This window comes from Bos indicus, chromosome 25 (assembly GCF_029378745.1).
Source record: "Bos indicus isolate NIAB-ARS_2022 breed Sahiwal x Tharparkar chromosome 25, NIAB-ARS_B.indTharparkar_mat_pri_1.0, whole genome shotgun sequence".
NCBI lineage: Eukaryota > Metazoa > Chordata > Mammalia > Artiodactyla > Bovidae > Bos > Bos indicus.
This window is the reverse complement of record NC_091784.1, coordinates 30,830,363-30,853,506: the sequence shown is the minus strand read 5'-3', so window position 1 is coordinate 30,853,506 and position 23,144 is coordinate 30,830,363. Positions and strand designations below refer to the sequence as shown.

Genomic DNA, 23,144 nt, shown 5'->3' with positions numbered 1-23,144 from the left:
CCATGACCAGAGTTAGGTAGATACGTAAAATGACTCAACTGTGTTATTTGTATGAACTTTGGTGTAACGAACTTCATTTTATTTAATTAATTTGTATTGAGTATAAAATGTGTAAAGTTCCTTTACAGTGCTCTGTTACCTTCTACTGCACAGCAAGCTGAATCAGCTCCATATACATGTAATATATATGTATATATTCCCCCTTTTGGACTCCCTTCCCAGTCAGGTCACCGCAGTATATTAAGTAGAGTTCCTTGCGCCACACGGTGTGTTTCATTAGTCATCTATTTTATGTTCTTGAAAGTGTTATTTGCTTTTATTAAAGTGTTAAGTATCATTTTATTTCATTGAAGGTGTTGGTTATCTCTGACTCTTGGTGACCCTGTTAACTGTAGGCTGCCAGGCTCCTCTGTCCATGGAATTCTCCAGGCAAAACTACTGGAGTGGGTAGCCATTCCCTTCTCCAAGGATCTATATTACACACAGTATCATTAGTGTATATGTGTTGATCCCAGTCTCCCAGTTCCTCCCACTGCCCCCCCTTCCCCCTTTGGTATCCATATATTTGTTCTCTGTTTCTGCTTTGCAAATAAGGTCATCTATATAGTGAACTTCTCTAAAATGTCTAATACCTCCAGTGATAATTATTAAAAATAGCCTATTTCTACTGTATAGTCGGGAAAGGAGGCTTCTCCCCAGTTACTCTTAGTATCCAGCCGTCTGTAGTCTGAAGGCCGCCTCCCTTAGATGCTTAGCTGAGGTTGGGAAGGGCTGCTCAGACAGTGAAACTCCTCAGATGTGTAACGTGAGCAAATCGCTCTGCCGGAGGGCAGATCGCTATTGATTAAACTTGTCCAGGGGCTCGTCAGCGTAGATGTACCAAGGCTTGTGAGGGGGGGGAGGGGACGCTTGGCACTTTTGATAGTGTGAAAATGGGTTAATTATTCTCTAAAAGGGCTTCATTTAAAAGTAAAATTCTAACATTTTAATTTCCCCTCCTAATGAAGCACTACAAATTTGTTAATTAGAGCAATTGTTTGAGTGACAGGCATGTAACCAAGTTGTCATTTTCTCTTCACAGTTGACAGATCCTTTCAGACCTATGTTAAGGGTAAGAAAGCTTCTTCTAGAACTGTTTTGCAACCCCTGTGTGACTCCCCGAGGGTTAAAAATACAAATCCATTACAAGGAAACACGCCATGGAAACGCCGGAGGAAAAGGTTGAAAAGACAGTGGTTGGGTTTTTCAGAGAGAGTGACTGAAAATGGCCTTCATGGTTTTTGCTTTGAGTGTTGGAGGAAGCCGGGCCATCGAGGTAAAAAGCCAACTGATAAAATTCAACTTAGATTCTCTTGTTAGTTATGGCAAAAGGTTTGACTCACGGAGACATACGGGAAAGGCCGGAGCTAGGCTACAATTAGGATTCGTCTGAGTTCTCCTGCTTCTCTGGCACCTAGAAAACACGCGCCCGGGTCTCTCTGCTCTGGCTGGTGGCTGAGTTCTCCTGCTTCTCTGGCACCTAGAAAACACGCGCCCGGGTCTCTCTGCCCCGGCTGGTGGCTGAGTTCTCCTGCTTCTCTGGCCCCTAGAAAACACGCGCCCGGGTCTCTCTGCCCCGGCTGGTGGCTGCCCCTTTCTGCAGCAGGTGATGCTGACCTGTCGCAGCCATTCGACCTTTTTCTCTGGTGCGGAAAAGGGCCGCTAGGAGCGCTGGTTTGTTCTGAGAGGTCTGGAGCCTGGCCAGCAGATCACCTCTGGATGAATGCTGACTTCCCTGGTGTATGTGGGAGGTCGGGGGGTGGGGATGATGGATGGCAGATGAAGAGGGGCGGATAGTGGATTTCTCTACTTAACCCTTTTCTAGTACATCTGTTAGATAATTCAGTTTCTCCAAAGGGGGAGAAAGGATGGTGTCATCACTTAGGCGATTTCAGACGACCCATAACTTCATTACGAGAGAGCTCAAACTCGGATTTAAGTATATATTTCAGCACGTGAAAGTGACTTAACATTCAGAAACAGCACTTTAATATAGACACCAGAAGCATCTGTTCTTTGCCCAGGTAGGAATGGGGCAGTGTTTCTTCTCATCCATCCTGTGGTCACTGAGCACGCGTTGGGAGCTCACGGTGCTGCTGCTGCTGTTCAGTCACGTCTGACTCTGCAGCCTCCTGGATCGCAGCAGGCCGCGCTTCCCTGTCCTTCGCTACCTCCCCGAGTTTGCTCAGACTCACGTCCACTGAGTCAGTGATGCCAATGGGTAGAGTGTGTAGCGGGAATACAAGTGAAGTGGGACAAGGTGGTCCTGCCCCCTTGGGTGAGCCTGCGAGACAGGCTCGCAGCTGCTCCCCAGCTTAGAAAGCAAGACAGGAACTAGTTTGAGAGACTGGGGTTGACGTCCTCCCAGAGGGCGGGACCGGCACTGGCTCTCTGCAGTGGCCTAGAGAGAAGGAAAGGCATGCGTTCTCATCTCTTTCTTGTCTGTTTTCTGCTTAGAAATGATCAGTGCCGCCCAACATGAATGGGCAGTTGACTCTTAGTGGAGCACTTGTGGGAACTGGGCTTCAATGAAAATGTGTTGGCTTGCTTTGTTCTGCTTTGGTGTTTTGTTTTTTTAAGAAACAGTGTTGGGGGAGGTGACACGGGTTCTGTCCCCTCTCGTTTTCAAACTGGTTCACAGACATTCACTAATTAGCTCTTCTGAACAGCCAATCTGCATTATATAGCCTGGCCGCATTTGTTCAGCAGGGCTTCGCTCCACCAGGCCTGCCAGCTGGCGCCAGAAAAGAGAGAGACAGAGGAGGCACAAAGTGGGGTTCGGGCTTTGCCACGTTATCCTTGGTAACCGGGGAGGTCCTGCTCGGGGCTGGTTTTCTGAGGAGTGGCCGCCAGCCCCGGCTCTTGTGGGAGGAGAGGTGCCGCCCGCCCGGGGAGGGGTGCTTCCTCCGGCCCGGGTCCCGGGCTGCAGCAGAGAGAAGGCCCTTGGAGGAGACAAAGCCCTCTTGTTTCATGGAAAAGAAAGCTTCTGCAGCCAAAATCTGCTGACAGCTCTGGGGAAATGGAAGGGTTGTTTTTTTTTTTTTTTTCCCCCTGAACTCTTCCTTCTGACCATGTTGCTCTTTTTCGTTCCAGAAACCAGGGAAGTGGTGCGCGATGCACGTTCACATTGCCTGGCAGATCTACCACCACCAACAGAAAGTCAAGGTCAGTCTTGCCTTCCTAGTCTTGGAGGGGGAGGTGGGCAATGGGTGTGTGATCGCCCAATCGAGGAAGCACTGAAGCAGAGTTTGAAGACCCACAGGCAGGCAGGATCAAGTCCCTTGGAAAAGCTATTCAGAAATCTTACTATTAATTAGGGAAAGCAGCAGCAAAATAACAAAACAGAAGCACACTGATAATACCCTGATGGTTCTCTCTTTTTTTTTTTTTTCATGATTTTGTCATGTTATTGATCTGAAGAGCTTAAATATAGATTAAATCCTGAAATAAAGGTTTGGGGAATCTAATTAAAGTGACCAAGTGTTATTAGTATGGGAAATACTTAGGATCTAGGAGGAGATGTACATGAAAAGTTTTCTATAGAAGTTGGTATATTCTTACCACCACCACCAGCGCCCCCCAACATTTAGAAAAAAATTTTTTTCCATCATGGTGAATATAGGATAGTGAATATGGTTCCCTGTGTTATATAATAGGACCTTATTGTTGTTCTTCTCATTTTATGGCTTTGAAAAGTGATAATTTATGCCCTATGTGATGTTACTGATTTAGGCATACATGGTATGTCCATTAGCAATTCATAGTATTAAAAATTCCTCTTCTAGAAGTGGTATTTGGTTGGCAGTGACCTATCCAATCTCTCCTTCATCCTCTTGATGACCAATGCCAGAAGTCCGACGACAGTCAGTGCTTGTGGGAACCACTGACTGGCTGGTTACCTTACCTGAACTCAGGAGGGTTTTCTTTTGTTTTCATCAGACAGATGAATGCATTCCATGCTTTACCAGGGTTTTATGATGATACAGGAAAGAGATGGAGATCTTCTGCAGGTGACCAGAGAGGACATCACTGGTCAACTTAGGCACCAAAGTAACGGATAGATCCAGATTTTACAGTCTGGGTGTTTACAATCTGTGTAACTGTACCAGTTAAGTAATTCCAATAACCTTCCATTGGAAGCTATTTTTTCATGAATAAGATTTTAGTCCCAACAGCATGTGGGGGACCACCATCAGAATATAAAAGAAGTCGGGAGAGCTAGTCATCTCAAGGGATTTTTTTAACGGTTAAATAATTTTTAAAAACCCAACACAGTTAGAAACAAAAACGTCACCCTCAGTGAATGAGGCTGCAAAGTTATGTTGCTGCTAAGTCGCTTCAGTCGTGTCCGACTCTGTGCAACCCCATAGACGGCAGCCCACCAGGCTCCGCCATCCCTGGGATTCTCCAGGCAAGAACACTGGAGTGGGTTGCCATTTCCTTCTCCAATGCGTGAAAGAGAAAAGTGAATGTGAAGTCACTCAGTCGTGTCTGACTCTTAGCAACCCCATGGACTGCAGCCCACCAGGCTCCTTCGTCCATGGATTTTCCAGGCAAGGGTACTGGAGTGGGGTGCCATCACCCTGTCCGAAAGATATCTTGCTTTGGTGTCAAATACCTGCTCTTTCTCAGAATATCCCATTGGTGAGTTTTGTTCTTAACGTTAGTGTTAGGCGAGTTTAATTAGAAACCTTGTGGTTTAGCTTCATTTAAAAAAAAAAAAAAAAACGTGTATTTGGAAGCACTAACTAGATTTTGATGCTTAGTTCAATTCACTTCTGTTCTAGATGACATGGTTAGCAGAACAGTGGGTAAAACACACCCTCCTTGTAACTCCTTTGGCTAAAAGCGATGAAGAATGTTATAGGCGCCACTTCAACATCTTCCTTTCCCCAAGAACGTCCCCAGTGACTCCAACATTCATTATCCCAATTCAATTAAGAAGACCTCTTGCACAGGAGATAACTGTTCATCTTCCCTTTCCAGCACATTCTCTGTAATCCCCAAGCTCCATTTTGCTTCATGGACCTAAGTTGTGGTTAATGGAACTGTGCTGTGTACCATGCAGTATTAGCACTGAATAATTTGGCAACCAAATTAAAGGAGGCAGCCAGAAGATTTTTATAGATTCATAGTGGATTAGCAGCTTTGGGGAGGGGAGAATGGCTATTGCTTGATAGTGGGACTTTCTTTCATGAGAGAATTCCTTGCAGATGTGAGCAGATATGGCCTGGTCCCCTTTCCTCTGTGACGTTCATTTCACTTGTCCTTCTAGCCGCTCACCAGCTACTTCTAGGGAAAGCCAGCACCCGCAGGTTCTTGCTGCTGCAGGCTCAGGGCTGGACTCTGTCCTGGAGTCTTGTTGCTCAGAGTTGAGTAGTGTGTGCAGGAAACATGGAGACTGTGCTGTCTGCCTCCCGCAGTGTTGCCGCTGGCTCAAGGGGTCTGGGTAGGTAAGACGGATGAGTGGGATTGCAGGACAGTAAGGTTCAGCCACCAGGGAGTGGCAAACTCATCTCTGATCCTCACACAAGCCAGATCAGATGTCTCTGTGTTGATGTTTTCATGTGCTGGGACAGGGATTTACTCGTGGCAGAGCCTGATGGAGTTTGGGGTGGAGCGGGGCCAAAAGACAGCATCCGATGAGTCTGAGATGGGAAGGGTGAGGGCCAGAAAGTGGGGAAGGCCTGGGAGGCTGGAGAGCTCAGAGGAGGCGGCGAGGCAGGGGGAGACTGGGAGCCTCAGACCCAGGTCAGGGGTCGGCGCTCATCAGGGGAGGTGTGAGGCCAACACAGAGAAGGCTATTGAGAATCCTGAAGGTGGGGGCGGCCTGGACCCATGCTCTAGGAGAGGCTGCCAGCGTCCAGAGTGAGGCCAGGGAAGGAAGCAGGAGGAAGACAGTGAGCCAGTTTCTACAGACTCCGAGAAACGTGACCTTGGGGGTGGATATACTGATAGGAGGAAATGGAGTGACTGCAGTTGACGGCAAGGTCTTCACAGCAGGGGAGGTTCTGGAAGGTTCACTGGTTGGGCCTGATCTCTTCCTCAGATGATTGAGTTAGCCCAAAGCCCCTGTTAGTCACATTAATATCCCTACTTTGTTTCTGTTTGTTTCTTTAAAAATAATGTAACAACGATCATTTGAAATTAGCTTGTAGGCATGCAAATATTTCTTCATAACTTTCAGCTACTAATGTAGTGTGATCTGTTAGAGCACAGCTAAGAGTCATTAAACAATTAATTTACACAGCAGATTATTCATGCAGAATTGCCAATAAAATGAGCTTTAAAATACTATCATTTAAAAACTGGCTAAAATGAACCTTTGCAGCAAATCAGAAACCACTTCGGGACGGTGGTGGTTCAAGGAGTTAGGATGTGGTTCTAAGCCTCAAACCGTGTACCCTCAAAGACAGAGTATGACTTTTGCCCCTCGGCATTTCTGGCTGCGAGCCTCAGGCCCTCTGGGCAGACCTGCTTTTCTTGCATTTGAGGGTTACATGGCTGGTGGCTTGCTATGTTCTCCCAGCAGGTGTAGACTTGAACCTGACCAGGGCCCCAGCCCGAATGCACTGTTCACAGAGTTGACCGTCCGTCTCATTAATCTCTTTCTTCCCTGCTGTTTCTCTTGGGGCTCCCTCCTTTCCTCCCTTCGCCCTCCCTTGGTGCTGTAGAAGCAGATGCAGTCGGATCCACACAAGCTGGACTTTGGCCTGAAGCCTGAGTTCCTGAGCCGTCCTCCGGGCCCCAGCCTCTTTGGAGCCATCCACCACCCCCACGACCTGGCGCGGCCTTCAACTTTGTTCTCCGCTGCCGGTAAGTTCAGAGGGGCAGGGGCGAGCTGGGAATGGTAGCTCTCAGGTAGCTAGATGAGTGATGTCTGAACTCTGGGCCGCTGTTCGGTCACTCCCCCAAAACAGCAATTGATGCCAGTTTGCGAGGCAGCATCACAGCACATCTCCAGAGATGGACTGTTCTCCATGGATGCTCCCACTTCCATGAAAGAAGGGAAAAGACCCTCTCTCCCTTCAGGGACTCGTGTTGCTTCGGCATTAAACCACTGTAATTCACAAGTGTGTCAGATGCTATTGAGAAAGATCAAGAGAGCTTGCAAGGGTAAATCGGAAGAAAACAATGCCGCTGTCCCTGCCCACAGAATAGTCAGGGGTTTTGCACCGTGATGCTCGGTTATGCCCTGTGAGGATCTGAGGATAAACAGATACAATTAAGGTAGGTGCCACTGGTGTGGTCTGTGACAGAGAGGGTGAACTGCTTGGCGGCTGGTTTTCTCTGCTACAGAACTTAACATTCTTGCCTGGTTGGTTGTAATGATGCAGGAGATTTAGGGGACAGCATTTATTAAGCTCTGAGAGTACCCGCTCCCAGGTGCCTCTTAGGTGTGCCAGAGTGGGTCCCTGATCATCCCTGCATCGGGTCCCTGCCCAGTCCTGCTCCAGGAACATGCAGACGAAGGCAGCAGCCATCAGGAGTAATGGGTAAACGAGAGCCACCGTACTGCTACCAAAGTCTTTCCTAAAACTGCCTTCAGCGCACGGTGCCTGACCCAGGGCTCCCCTGGGTCGTGCTCATAAGTGCCAGTGCTGAGCGCATCCTAATGGTTGACCCCGTCCCCTCCTGAATGTCTTTCTCTGGACATGCATATTCAAGCAGCTCCCTGTTTCTAGTCCTGAGCGAATAAGTTTCACATCCATCCTGCCTGCCGCCTTCCTAGGCTTTTTATCCAAGACTCATTTTTGGTGGACCCAAGGCTCTTCTGTTCAGGAAGAAAGAAATACCCACACACTGCAAGAGACCATCATTCTAATGGGCCTTGTCCCCAAGGCAAGGGGACCCCACCCTTGAGGGCAGATGGAATTTGCTAAGGTCTTAGGTTTCTGTCATTTCTGTCGAGGGATAGGTTCAAAGGTTGGTTACCATGCCATCTGGGCCCTGAGACAGGGCTGTGTGAAGAGTTTTTGGACAGAAACAGAGAAGTTTCTCCCTGGCTTCCATTTGAGCCCAGCAGATGAACTGGCTTCTTTTGCTTGGATAATTCTGGAACTCTGGGGCACCCCTGGGGACCCTGGGCTGAGCAAAGCTCGGATTTTCTTCGAAGCATTAATTAGCTTGTACTACACAGACAGGGTGCAGCCAAATTGTTATTTAGCTGGCAGCGCTGTCGAGGGCTAATGAACATGCTGGGCTGTCTTCACTCTGTGGAGGTGGGCGTCATACTTGCACTTCCTGAGTGGAGAACGCGTCACCATTGAGGGCTGAAGGGAGGACTCCTCTGGCACCTTCTGCCGCCGAGATGCTGCGGCTCTGTGTTCTCTGCTGCGTGCTTACCTCCACACCCCAGGCCCACAGGACCCTTCCAGGCTGGGGAAGAAAAACGCAAAACATAAATAGGGTGTTGAAGGATCAACCCTCCTCCACTTAATCTGTGTTCCTGAAGGAATTTATACTTGGTAAACAAGACCAGGAGCTGACTGTGGCTCAGATCATGAACTCCTTATTGCCAAATTCAGACTTAAATTGAAGAAAGTAGGGAAAACCACTAGACCATTCAGGTATGACCTAAATCAAGTCCCTTATGATTATACAGTGGAAGTGAGAAATAGATTTAAGGGCCTAGATCTGATTGATAGAGTGCCTGATGAACTATGGAATGAGGTTCGTGACATTGTACAGGAGACAGGAATCAAGACCATCCCCATGGAAAAGAAATGCAGAAAAGCAAAATGGCTGGCTGGGGAGGCCTTACAAATACCTGTGAAAAGAAGAGAAGTGAAAAGCAAAGGAGAAAAGGAAAAATATAAGCATCTGAATGCAGGGTTCCAAAGAATAGCAAGAAGAGATAAGAAAGCCTTCTTCAGCGATCAATGCAAAGAAAGAGAGGAAAACAACAGAATGGGAAAGACTAGAGATCTCTTCAAGAAAATTAGAGATACCAAGGGAACATTTCATGCAAAGATGGGCTCGATAAAGGACAGAAATCGTATGGACCTAACAGAAGCAGAAGATATTAAGAAGAGGTGGCAAGAATACACAGAAGAATTGTACAAAAAAGATCTTCACGACCGAGATAATCACGATGGTGTGATCACTGACCTAGAGCCAGACATCCTGGAATGTGAAGTCAAGCGGGCCTTAGAAAGCATCACTACGAACAAAGCTAGTGGAGGTGATGAAATTCCAGTTGAGCTATTCCAAATCCTGAAAGATGATGCTGTGAAAGTGCTGCACTCAATATGCCAGCAAATTTGGAAAACTCAGCAGTGGCCACAGGACTGGAAAAGGTCAGTTTTCATTCCAATCCCAAAGAACGACAATGCCAAAGAATGCTCAAACTACCGCACAATTGCACTCATCTCACACGCTAGTAAAGTAATGCTCAAAATTCTCCAAGCCAGGCTTCAGCAATATGTGAACCGTGAACTTCCTGATGTTCAAGCTGGTTTTAGAAAAGGCAGAGGAACCAGAGATCAAATTGCCAACATCCGCTGGATCATGGAAAAAGCAAGAGAGCTCCAGCAAAACATCTGTTTCTGCTTTATTGACTATGCCAAAGCCTTTGACTGTGTGGATCACAATAAACTGTGGAAAATTCTTCAAGAGATGGGAATACCAGACCACCTGACCTGCCTCTTGAGAAATTTGTATGCAGGTTAGGAAGCAACAGTTAGAACTGGACATTGAACAACAGACTGGTTCCAAATAGGAAAAGGAGTTCGTCAAGGCTGTATATTGTCACCCTGCTTATTTAACTTATATGCAGAGTACATCATGAGAAACGCTGGGCTGGAAAAAGCACAAGCTGGAATCAAGATTGCCGGGAGAAATATCAATAACCTCAGATATGCAGATGACACCACCCTTGTGGCACAAAGTGAAGAGGAACTAAAATGCCTCTTGGTGAAAGTGAAAGTGGAGAGTGAAAAAGTTGGCTTAAAGCTCAACATTCAGAAAACTAAGATCATGGCATCCTGTCCCATCACTTCATGGCAGATAGATGGGGAAACAGTGTCCGACTTTATTTTTCTGGGCTCCAAAATCACTGCAGATAGTGACTGCAGCCATGAAATTAAAAGACGCTTACTCCTTGGAAGGAAAGTTATGACCAACCTAGATAGCATATTCAAAAGCAGAGACATTACTTTGCCAGCAAAGGTCCGTCTAGTCAAGGGTATGGTTTTTCCAGTGGTCATGTATGGATGTGAGAGTTGGACTGTGATGAAGGCTGAGCGTCGAAGAATTGATGCTTTTGAAGTGTGGTGTTGGAGAAGACTCTTGAGAGTCCCTTGGACTGCAAGGAGATCCAACCAGTGCATTCTGAAGGAGATCAGCCCTGGGTGTTCTTTGGAAGGAATGATGCTAAAGCTGAAACTCTAGTACTTTGGCCACCTCATGTGAAGAGTTGACTCACTGGAAAAGACTCTGATGCTGGGAGGGATTGGGGGCAAGAGGAGAAGGGGCCGACAGAGAACGAGATGGCTGGATGGCATCACTGACTCGTTGGACGTGAGTCTGAGTGAACTCCGGGAGTTGGTGATGGACAGGGAGGCCTGGCCTGCTGCGATTCATGGGGTCGCAGAGAGTTGGACACGACTGAGCAACTGATCTGATCTGATAGGAACTTAGGCAAAAGCAAGGGATTCTTGGAACAGTTACTAGTAAATCCATTCCCACCCTGTTTATACTTCATTCTGGAGGGTAATCTTCTCTAGTGTAAGCAATATTGAAGTTTTCCCAAAATTGGTATTGGGTGAAACTTTGAACTGGTAAGTATAAAAGTAGACACACTTGTTAAATTCTGCCACTTTGATCTTACTGTTGGCACAAGTGCCTGAGATAAACTAAGGGGGCTTCTTCAGATGACCTTGGCCTACCTCTTGTCTAGAGTCAGGACTGCCTCCCAGGGTACTTGCCTCCTTAGCTGCACATCGACACACATGCCAGGTGGATGCCCTCAGCTTTTGGAAATATCATCCTTCCCTAATTCACATGTGCACACTGTCAAAAGAAGGATTTGAGGCTTCCCATGTGGCTCAATGATAAAGAATCCGCCTGCCAGTGCAGGAGATGTGGGTTTGATCCCCTAGAGGAGGAAATGACAACCCACTCCACTATTCCTGCCTGGACAATTTCACGGACAGAGGAACCTGGTCAGGCTACAGTGCATGGGGTGTCAAAGAGTCAGACACAACTTAGCGAGTAAACAGCAGCAACAGAGGATCAAGGCCAAATATAAAGGAGAGGAAAGGGGAAACCAAAGAAAGAGAGCAGTAAGGTAGACCCGAGTTCCCCGGCAGGCGAGGCAAGGAGTAACAGGAGGCTGTAGGGTGATCGGTGTCCTGGAGCAAGTGAAGAAACTAGCTTTTCCCGGCACCAAAGTTCAAGAGCCTGGAGGCCTCCGTCTCCCACAGCCTGACTCAACTCTCAGTGCGTTCCGTAGGGTCCAGCTTTAGCATCTCCTTCCTTGCATATCTGTGACGGCTAATACGTTCTCAGGAAAAGGGATTGTGCAGAAGCCCAAGCCGTGCAGCCCAGAGTCCAGCTCTGTGGTGGCCACTCCTGTGCCCGGATTAGACGTTGTCTCTCAGACTGAAAGCCTCACCCCCCAGAGGTGTCTCTGAAGAAGGGAACCCGGGGCCAGATGCTGCCCCAGAGAGACTGAGTGCACATGGCCACGGCTCCTGGTCCGTCAGTCAAGAGCCTTGCTTCCCAGACGTACGTGGCCATGGAAGCCCTGCCCCACCGGCGGTGTTTTTCCGTGTTCGCAGTGCTGAGCGTCGGCATCAGTGAAAGGAATACCTCTCTTCGGTAGTGGCAGCCCAGCCAGGAAAGAGAAGAGGGGTTGAATTACTTTCCGCCTCCTGACAAGCACGTTTCTCTTTCCCCGAGTGTTGCCCAGGTAGACTTCAGCTGTGTTCTTACTGTACGTACTCCCAGCAGAGGTCTTAGGGGACCAGAAGCCAGTGGCATTGTATTGGGTTGACCAAAAAGTTCGTTCAGGTTTTTTCCCATAAGAGTGTACGGAAAAATCCAAATGAACCTTTTGGCCAGCGCCAGAGAAGTGGGCGTCCTCTGAAGTCTAACTCCGTTGTGTCCAACTCTCCAGGTGCTGCACACCCAACTGGGACCCCGTTCGGGCCGCCCCCCCATCACAGCAACTTCCTTACCCCCGCTGCCCACCTCGGTGAGTTGTGTCCCTTATTCACGGGCATTGACGCGTGTGTCTCAGAAAACCTGCGTTCCTGCTGCACTTTCTGGCTAGCGGGCCATAGTCCTAGATAGGTCGCTTACCATCAGGAGATGGAGGTAACCTCAGAGATGTTTGAATCCAGGCCATCCATCTCTAGGAGTTCACCACCTCTTACACCGGGCTCTTAAAATAGGAGATCCGTGTGCAGTTGTGGTTCTGTGTGGAGTTACTCAGTGTGCAGAGGGTGGAAGCCCTGGGACCTCGGGGAATCCACGTGTACAGCAGCCTGTCCCCACTGATGGGAGAAGACAGTGAACTCTTGCCCATAAAAGGGCACCCCTGGAGGTGGAGAGAAAGACACCATGATGTAATGTAGAGACAGTATCTCTTATTTTTTAATCATTTCACAGCCCAATTCATTTATCTCTTCCTAGTACAGGGGATTTATTCGTGGCCTTTATTTATTTGGTATTTTCACATGTGTACCAGCACATGCGGGCAACGGTACACCCAACCACAGGGTGTAGGATACATGTGACCTCAGCCTTCCATTGGGAGATTTTAAGCTGCTATCTTAACTTCTGTTCCATCAGAGCTTACAGGGCGCTTCCTGAGAGGAGGAGAGACAGGCAGGGAGGCATGTGAGCACACTGTGGCTTGAGTAATGTTCCCCACCCAGCAGAGGAGAGATGGGGGCCTTTCTTGACGGTCCCATGGTTAAGACTCTGAGCTTCCGCTGCAGCGGCGTGTGGGTTTGATTCCTGGTCAGGGAACGAGGATCCCACATGTATGCAGCACAGTGTGGCCAAAAAGAGCACAGCACAGTTCCAGGAAATAGCCCCCACAGATATTTTACTAACCCAATGCCCAGATCCAAAAGGATGAAAAACCCTTTGGATAATCTGGTGGGAGAAGTGAGACAGATCGCGTCTGAGTATACACGTGGCAAGGGGCCCCCACTGCCTTCCCAGGAATCTGTGCTGCCTCAGTCAGCGGAGTCCTACAGCCATGCCCTTCTTCCCAATCTCGTCTGCAGAGCCTTTTAATCGGCCGTCTACATTCACGGGCCTGGCAGCCGTTGGTGGCAACGCCTTCGGGGGACTTGGAAATCCTTCAGTTAGTGAGTACCTCTAGCTTTTTACAATCCACCTTAAACTGTCTCCTCTGATCTGTCGATGGCTTGAGACCTTTCTAGATGAAAGGAACCATGCTTTTGGGAAATAAATGTAGGTTATACCATTGCCAAAGCAAGCCCAGTCAGTGGAGTTAGGTCTAAACTAACCTCTAGCACACTGTTGATACATGCTCCTGAAGGTCAGGAAAGGTGGTCAGTTGACCACCACAGAGTTTGCTAAAGTTCCTCATTTCATCCTACGCCATCTCTAGCCACCCCACGTTTAGCCACAGCACTCATTAGATGTGGGCTTCCCTGGTGGCCCCGTGGTAAAGAATCTGCCTGCAGTGCAGGAGACCCAAGTTTGATCCCTGGGTGGGAAAGATCCCCTGGAGAAGGGAATAGCAATCCACTCCAATATTCTTGCCTGGAGAAACTCACGGACAGAGGAACCTGGTGGGATATAGTCCACAGGGTGGCAGAGAGTCAGACACAACATAGCGACTATACCACCACCACCTGTTAGACGTGAAGACAGCCTGTACATTGCATCTTGCTTCAGTGGAAGTGAGAAAACACGCTGAAGAACAGGAAACCATGCCAGGCTCAGGACAGCCCAGAGAGGGCAACATCCAGGAAGACTAATTTTCCACCACTGAGAAGTCAAGGGGCTTTCCAGGTAATCCAGCAGCTAGGACTTCACCTTCCAACGCAGAGCGGGGCTGTGGAGTCAATACCTGGGGGGCAAACATCAAAACAGAAGAAACAGTATTGTAACAAATTCAGTAAAGACTTTCCAGAAAAAAGGAGTCTGTCTAAAGTAGGGAGGGAGTTGCAGCTCTTCCGGTTCTAAACACCCTTTAGCCACTCAGTATCAGCTTGTCCTGTCCACACATCCTGCCCGCCACTGCAGGAGACTTGAGATGCAGCTCCGTCCCAGGTCCTCGGAGCCTGGAGACCCTCCGTGTCTGACCCTGTCTGGCCTCTGCTAACGCTGGTTTCGGTCGCTGAGGCTGTGGACAGGGTAGCAGTCGTGTTACATTAACAGGGCTGTGGTGGGCAGAAAAGAACCGCAGATTCTACTCTGAACAGAGCTGTTAACCCAAGTCACACCATCCATGTCCACCCTCCTGCATGCTGGGGTCCTCTGCGTGCACCTGTCAGGCTGAGACCCTTTCCTTTCTAATCTCCCCTCTCCACCCCCGTCTGCCCCTTTGCCTTTGGTTAGAAAAAAAACAGGAAAAGCTGTGAGCTTACTTAACCTCTCCAGTGTAGGACACGTTCCTCTAATGAATCTGTTAATCTCCTTTCCTTTTCCAGCTCCCAATAATATGTATTCATTTTAACTCTGAATGCTGTTAAAAGTTTTTTGGTAAGTACCTTCATTACGGCGGATATATAATTTCTCTGAAACCTTTTTTGTTCTCCACTTCACCATTTCAGCACCCAACTCAGTGTTCGGCCATAAGGATGGCCCCAGTGTGCAGAGCTTTAGCAACCCTCACGAGCCCTGGAACCGGCTGCACCGAACGCCTCCGTCGTTCCCGACCCCTCCGCCCTGGCTGAAGCCAGGGGAGCTGGAGCGTAGCGCGTCCGCTGCAGCTCATGACAGAGATAGAGATGTAGATAAACGAGACTCCTCCGTTAGTAAAGATGACAAAGAAAGGTACGCAAAGAACCCGCTCTCGAGTCCCGATGGGGGAGCCCCCTCTGTGCCAAGTACCGGCCCCCCACCCCCGACCCCCCGGCCCAGCCTCGAGCTTCAGCTGTAGCCTCGGCCCCTCACGCAGCCGGGACGGCGCCCCCGACCCTCCTCCCCCCAACCACCGCCACGCCCTGAGCCCAGCGACCCTTGTCCCTCCGGCCCCACAGGGCCTCGTGACCACAGGCCAGCATCGCAATTCTAGGCCCAGTACAAAGCGAGCGAGTCCCGGCTCAGCAGCAGTGTCCACACCCAGCCCCCCCGCGAGCCCTAGTGTCTCCAAACAGAAACCGCTCTCCAAAAGGTAGTGAGCTGGAGCCTGGACCAGACACACACGGCATGAATCAGACCATATTTGCTTTCGAGTTCGTGCAGTCCATTGACTCATCCATAGGTTTTTCGCTCTCTCTCCCCCTTTTCTTTTTGTTTTCTGTTAGAAAGCCATGTTTTGCATCGTCTCATCATATTTTTCTCAAATTCTGTTCAAACTCAAATCCTGGGCTCACAGATGACCGCTAAGATTTTGCTAACCCATATTCAAAGAAACCTCACCAAGCAATTTGGGTTTCGTGTCACCAGTGGGTAATTTATTTTACTAACCGTTTTTACCTCCTTACGTGGTAGTCCATGCCTCAAAAAGAAGTAGCCTTAAAGAGGAAAAACATCTGAGTTTTTTTTCTGAAGAATGTCATAAGCATTCTTGACAAGGCCTTCCTCCTGCTTGCCTCCCTTTCTTGAGGGTATTTTCAATTTGAGTGAATTAGCAAGGACTACATGAGATACATTGGACTACAGGATCTTCCCTGGTGGCTCAGACGGTAAAGCGTCTGCCTACAGTGTGGGAGACCTGGGTCAATCGCTGGGTCGGGAAGATCTCCTGGAGAAGGAAATGGCAACCCACTCCAGTATTCTTACCTGGAAAATCCCATGGACGGAGGAACCTGGTTAGGCTACAGTCCATGGGGTTGCAAAGAGTCGGACCCGACTGAGCGACTTCACTCACACAAGATACACCTGTCGCAAGATACTCAACAACACTTCCCTTTGGGGACTGAAGTTTCCAGTACGATCCAAATCTTTTGTTTTTCTTGAATGTTGTGTGCATGTGTGTGTATGTGTTTTGTAGCGATCTAAAAGAATTTAACTTTAGAGGCTCTAAATGCAGCAGCTTAAGTAGCTGTTGCATCATAGGCCATCATGCTAAGTGATTTCTTTCTTATAAAAAGACAAGTTTTTTCCTTGGGAGAGCATGGTAAAAATCTCTCAGCCAATGGGAGGGCCATTTAGGACATCATGACATACAGCTCTGAGCTGCCAGAGCAGGTGCCCCTGGAGGGGCCACCCCTAGACCAGGAGCTCTCTAGATGAGCAGTCCCCAACCATTTTGGCACGAGGGACCGATTTTGTGGAAGACTGTTTCTCTGTGGACCCGGTGGCAAGCAGGCAGAGAGGGTCTCAGTTTTGTCTGCTACTCACCTCCCGCTCTGCCGCCCCGTTCCTGACAGGCCACAGCAGAGGGGTGCCAGCTCCCGGCTGAGGGAGAGGGAACCCCTGCTCTAGACGGCCTGTCAGTGCAGGAAGAGCAGGACTTGGCAGCTCACCTTTCTCTGTTTCTCTAGATGGACTCACAGTGGCCTTTTGGATGAAAGGAAATTCAAATACACTTTTCTTTATCTTACCTCTTAAAGATGCTCTTCTTCTTAGCCTCTGCACATTGTCTAGAAACAGAACCTTGTAGGGGCAGCCTTAATTCTCTCTGCGGGGCACCCCTCACCCTCTGGGCCCCCCAGGCCTCCTGCTCCCCCCCCACCACTTTCTGTCTCGGGCTGTCCCTCGAACACCCTGGTCTCGGCTCTCCGTGTTCTCCCTCTCCTCTGTCACTTCGCATTGTGTGCCCTGTATTCTTAAACCCCCACCCCAGTTCACAGACGGAACTGGTTCTCTCCGGCCCCTTAGCTTTCGTGTCTCTGGACCTGCTGCGTCTTCTGGCATCAGATCCTGGCTTCTCCTTCCTAAGACAGAGGTGCTTTGTGCGACCCCAGTGTCCTGAAACTGGTTTCCTTTCGAGCCCCTCGGGGGCTGCATCTTGGTTGCCCCATACCTGCAGCCTTTACTCTGAAACCAGCCCTTCTTCTTGCTGTCAGGAGAGAGCTTTTCCCGTGATCCTCGGGTTGTGCTCCCCTGCGGGCTCAGAATTGCCCTGTTGGAACTTGATTCTTCATCCTGAGAATCTAGACAGGTAGCCGCCCGGCCCCATCACTGACCTCATTGGTCGGTTCAGGTTTCTGAACGTTCTTCCTCCTGGTCTTGATTCAGGTCGGTGCCTCTTACATACACAGTTACGGCCCCTCACACTCTCCCACCCCTCATCCCTCGGGCTTCACCCGCTCAAGCCTCCTCTGGAGTCTAGGCCAGTCAGGTCAGGGTGGCCGGCTGGGCCTCACCTCAGGCAGCCGGCTGGCAGCCCAGCTCACCTGCCTCCCGGTGTCCCATCTCCTCCGCAGGGAAAGCGTCGAGAAGAGACACTCCAGCCACCCCTCTCCAGCCCCCGTCCTCCCGGTGAGCACCCTGGGACACGGCCGCAGCTCCGGCGAGCAGATCAGGGGGCATTTGAGCACCGAGGCTCGCGAGAAAGACAAGTGCAAGGACAGGGAGCGGGAGCACTCGGAATCGCGCAAGGATCTGGGCACGGATGAGCACAAGGCGAAGGAGGGCCCCCTGGCCGAGAAGGACGGCCATGGCCACGAGGGCCGCGCCGCGGGTGAGGAGGCCAAGCAGCTGGCCCGGGTGCCGTCGCCCTACGCGCGGGCGCCCGCCGCCGACAGCGCCCGGCCGGGCAGCGCCGCCAGCCGGGACGCCGAGCCGCGCAAGGGCGAGCCGGCCTACGAGAACCCCAAGAAGAGCGCCGAGGTCAAGGTCAAAGAGGAGCGCAAGGAGGACCACGACCTGCCCCCCGAGGCCCCGCCGACCCACCGGTCCTCGGAGCCGCCGCCCCCGCCGCCGCCGCCCAGCTCCTCGGCCGGCGTGCACCCGGGGCCCCTGGCCTCCATGCCCGTGGCCGTGGGGATGCCCGGGATCCACCCCATGAACAGCATCAGCGGCCTGGACAGGACTCGCATGATGACGCCCTTCATGGGCCTCAGTCCCATCCCGGGCGGGGAGCGCTTCCCGTACCCCTCCTTCCACTGGGACCCCATCCGGGACCCCCTGAGGGACCCCTACCGGGAACTGGACATTCACCGCAGAGACCCGCTGGGCAGGGACTTTCTGCTGAGGAACGACCCCCTGCACCGGCTCTCGACGCCCCGGCTGTACGAAGCCGACCGCTCCTTCCGGGACCGGGAGCCGCACGACTACAACCACCACCACCACCACCATCACCACCACCCGCTGGCGGTGGACCCGCGGCGGGAGCACGAGCGCGGGGCGCACCTGGACGAGCGCGAGCGCCTGCACGTGCTCCGCGAGGACTACGAGCACCCGCGGCTGCACCCCGTGCACCCGGCCTCCCTGGACGGCCACCTGCCGCACCCCGGGCTGCTCACGCCAGGGCTGCCGAGCATGCACTACCCGCGCATCAGCCCCACAGCGGGCCACCAGAACGGACTGCTCAACAAGACGCCCCCGACGGCGGCGCTGAGTGCGCCTCCCCCGCTCATCTCCACGCTGGGGGGCCGCCCCGTGTCCCCCCGCAGGACTACGCCCCTGTCCGCCGAGATCAGGGAGCGGCCTCCCTCCCACACGCTGAAGGACATCGAAGCCCGGTAAGGAGCGGACAGGACGCCCGGCGGGACACACAGGCCCGCGGGCCGCGCGGCGCCGGACTTGCGGGCCTGCCCTCCGCGCGCGCTGGCCAGGCCCGCGTCTCCAGTGCGGTTGGGGAGCCCCCAGCGCTTCCCTGTGTATAAAAAAAAATTTATGTATAGACTCGGTGCAGATTTTGAAATGTTTTTTGTATATTCTCTGTTGAAATTTTTCAGATCTTTTAGCCGATTCATACGTTCTCATGTCTCCCCACTCTTGGTTTGTCATATAAAACTTTTTTTGATTTGAACCAAAACAGTGAAGATGACAACACAACACCCACGCGGTGATAACTGGGGGGTGGGGAAGCCGACAAGAGTCCACACCATCCACCGTGCAGAGAGCTCTTTGGGGTGAGAAGGGAAGGCCATGTACATAGTTATGTAAAGAAAAAAAGGGTGGGGGGGGCTTGTTGCTTCATGAGCTAATGGTTCATATATGCAAAAGGGTAAGATGAAAGCTTTACTTTGTACAGATGTAAATAGATAAAGATTAAGTAACATAATACATTAATACTTCTTAAAATGTGCTATTTGCAGACTTAATATCAGCAAGCACAGCCGGCTTCGGCTGTGTTCCCCATGTATTGTTCTAGACAGCTAAACCCTTCAACTATGCAATGAATGTTAGGGCTTTTCACAAAAGCCCGCCTAACTCAAAGGAGCCTTTTCAAGTCCATTTACAACATACTTAAGGTCATATTTTCCCTGAACAAGCACTTAACGTGATATGACTGTTTTCCTTGCTTGTTTTTTCAAACAGAGAATAATACCTGATTTTGCAAATTGGACCCCTAGGCTGAAACTTTGCATCTGAAGTTGCTGCTTGTGGGCCTTTGGGTGCGTGTAGGGGCGGGGTGGGCAGAGTGCAGCCCTGGAGAGGTAAACCAAGGCCGGGAACCAACCAACCAGAGCCAGGGAGGATGGGAGTGGTCAGATGCCAAAATCAGGGGACACAAACAGGCCGCCAGCACCTCGTCACCATCTGTCACGTGATTTCACACACCCCTCATGTGGGAACCATGCGTTTTTCAGTTTCCTATCTGTACACCCCTTCTCATTCTGTAATGAGATTCAGTTGTACCCAAACAGATCCTGAAAGAAAGCTTCGCGTTTTCTCAGATGATGGATATGTTTTCACTGTATTCAATAACTGATGAAGTTCAGGAGCACGTTCCCTAGCATGACTCACCACGTTCCTGTCGGTAACCCAGTCCAGGAGGAGCCAGAGCAGGTCAGCTTTGTGGGGCTGGGGAGCGTTGCAGAGGGCGAAAGGCGGCAGGCAGAGAGACGGTCTTGTGTGTGCGTGTTTTTGAGTTTTGCATCAATCTTACTGTCTCTTCATGATACTTTTATCATACAGTCAGCCTCTTGTCTACCTAATTTGGAGAGAATATGACTTTACTAGCAGAGATACAATATATCTTGTCTACTGGACTGTAAAATATGTGTATGAAATAAAATTAGTTCCATTTGGTCTTCTAGTATATTAAAGTGCTATCTGACGTTGTTATCCTGTTTTTGCAAAAAAAAAAAAAAAAAAGTTAACTACAGACCATTGTTTCTAATAAGCAGAGAGATCTATTTTAGTAGTCAACTGAAGGTTTAGTTGTGAGTTTCAGATTTTGTGAATTCCAAATGTTGTGCAGTGTTTTTTTTTTTTTTTTTAAGACAACAACTAAAAAGGAAAAAAAAAATCCAAGGAATATGTACACTGGAACCGTAGTGGTAGCTTTCAGTATTGTAAAGAGATTGTTCTATACAGACCTTTTTGCTGTTCCTCCTGTATGTAATAAAGTCCTTTCTAGATCCTATGTGAAAAGAAACGTGAAGCGACTTGCGTCTTCAGCATGTTCTCATCGGCGGAGCCTTCTTGTGTTATGTAAACTGTGCCATGTTATTAAAAAATGTGAACCAAGCTTCCAGCTGCCTGTTTGTGTGGGGTGGCCACCTTACCACAGGGACGAAGCCGCGCCTGTGAGACAGGCCAGGCCCTGGAAGAGAAGAGCCTTGAAGCCTTGAGTGCGGACGGAAGGCTGGCCGCCCTCTCTGACACACGTAGCCTCTACCGGTTAGTTTCTGTAGACGTCTGCCCTCCGTACGACCAGGAGTATTTGGCTTGATTGCATGTTCTGAGTCCTGGGGAGGTGATTTTGGATTGCGTAGGGGGTGAATATGCAGGCTGAGTTAGCCAGAGCCCTTTGTGTCTTGCACCTCCTTCAAAACCCCGCGTGTGCTGTGGCTGCGTTGATGACACCTGACCGAGGGCCGGCTTGAGCCTGTTCTTCGCATCGCATCTGAGGGCTCAGTCTGCCGTGTGTGACTTCAGACCTTCCAGGTATGTCCCTGTCTTTTCCTGTGTCTTGTTGAATTACCTGGCGTAACCCTCACCAGCTTGCAGATCTCTCCATCCTCTAAAACCTGTTTTGTCTTTTCAAGATGTAAAACCTGTTACACTTCCTGGTGTCCACATGATGGATGATGAGTGTGTGTGTCTTAACCGGAGGAAACAAAGGCAGTCCGGCTTTAGCAGGATGTGGGTGGCTGCTGTTGGAGAACTAGAAATGGAAACGAACAGAAACGGGGGGCTGGCGGTCTATGCTGAGGACACCTGCAGCTTCACAGGCAGAGGGAGGTGGTGCTGGCACAGGGGGCTCTGGAAGGCTGCTGGCTGGGGGCACCAGACTCCCAGGCTTGGAAAGCTGATGATGGGCTTGAATGAAGGTTGCCCCCTTTACCCTGCTCTTATGCTAAATACCCAGCTCCCAGGCTGGAGAAAATAACTTGAAGAAAGACTAGTAGATTGGAAAGCATACTCACCACTGTTTTTCTAAATCAGGCAATTCTCAGGACCTTCCACTCACTCACCATCCGTGGCCTTGCTGGCAGACCACCCTGCTCCCGCTCTCCCGAGCACTCTTTCCAGGCCGCCACTCGCAATGCAAGACCGGAAGTTACTGTCAAGTCAGTCACGGTACTGAATCCCCCGGGCTTTATTCCTCTCAAGACCTTGCCGATTTTCCCTCTAATTGCGTTCTGCTCCCCGGCACTGATGGGTACCAGCACAACTTGATTTCCTGCTAACCTATAGATGCTCTAATTATCTCCACAGTCTTAGACCCGCAGTGATCTTGTTACCTGCTAATGGCACATGACAAGTGAAAGCAGGGATATGATGATGCAACAATTAGCATTTCCAGATGGATATTCACAACAGCGCTGGCTGTTGATCCTCTCTGCCTCAATCAAGGTGGATGAGAGGAAATGAGACGTGACCGTCGATGTCATATATAAACAGCGTAAAAAGACGCTGCCCTTAGCTGTACCAAGGTGGATGCCTAAGGCATGTGTGTATCCGTCCTGAGGCACAAACTTGGCCTCAGTGCCATTAAATCAAAGAAAAGATGACCAAAGTGACATGGGCTTTTTCATATATTTTTAAAACTCTGTCTTCTCTAAAAAATATATATATATATGACTTTTTGAGCAATTTCTTAGACATGGAAAGTTTCCTTTCAAGAGGACAGAGGTATTTATCAGATAGAAAATAATACAAAGCTAGTTCTCACTAGACAGAACCTCCGACGAGGACCTTAAACCCACAGCCTGGTGTAAGCCACCCTCCCGGCTTCTGTTCTCAGTGACATTAAAATCACAGCTTCTCTGGAACTGTTTCTTAAATGTGTAAAATGAGACCATCTGAATAAATCAAGACCTAAAAGCAGGCAGGTTTTGGTGCGCAGATTCTGGAGCCGGTGGAGCTGGTATAGAGAACAGCCCACACAAGAGACAAAGTCGCTTTTCCTTTTTATCAACTCAGCTCCAGTATCATGAGGCTTCTTTGTTAAAGATCTGCAGACATGGTGGTTCCAGGGGTTCTAACTCAGACCAGAGTGTTTCTCTCCTGGTGGGGGCGGGCAGGGTCTGGCTGGAGCATCCGGGATGTTGGCACATTCCGGCTCCCACCTACCCACTGATCGCCTGATGCAGATGACGTGGGGTTCGACCCCTGAGCGGGTGTTTGGAGATGCACTGTGGCCAGGAAGAGCCCTGGGCCACAAGCCTTCAAGGCCCCTGTCCTTGGCCGGTCCTGGGCCTCAGTTTCCTTCAGTTCAGTCGCTCAGTCGTGTCCGACTCTTTGCGACCCCATGAATTGCAGCACGCCAGGTCTCCCCGTCTATCACCAACTCCTGGAGTTCACTCAAACTCACGTCCATCGAGTTGGTGATGCCATCTACCCATCTCATCCTCTGTCGTCCCCTTCTCCTCCTGCCCCCAATC

General features: G+C 50.1%; 1 protein-coding gene across 10 annotated transcripts in view; it reads left to right on the top strand.

The window, feature by feature from the left end:
- Positions 1-20,781, top strand: part of AUTS2 (activator of transcription and developmental regulator AUTS2) — a 1,215,639-nt gene extending 1,194,858 nt beyond the window's left edge. For all 10 annotated transcript variants that reach the window (XM_070779197.1, XM_070779196.1, XM_070779194.1 and 7 more), the window contains 7 exons: positions 1,082-1,111; positions 3,133-3,204; positions 6,714-6,855; positions 12,161-12,238; positions 13,281-13,364; positions 14,802-15,024; positions 17,565-20,781. In XM_070779197.1, the coding sequence (XP_070635298.1) occupies positions 1,082-1,111; positions 3,133-3,204; positions 6,714-6,855; positions 12,161-12,238; positions 13,281-13,364; positions 14,802-15,024; positions 17,565-18,828 (1,893 nt within the window). In that variant the 3' untranslated portion in view covers positions 18,829-20,781. The remainder of the gene's footprint in view (positions 1-1,081; positions 1,112-3,132; positions 3,205-6,713; positions 6,856-12,160; positions 12,239-13,280; positions 13,365-14,801; positions 15,025-17,564) is intronic.
- The last annotated feature ends 2,363 nt before the right edge of the window (positions 20,782-23,144 follow it).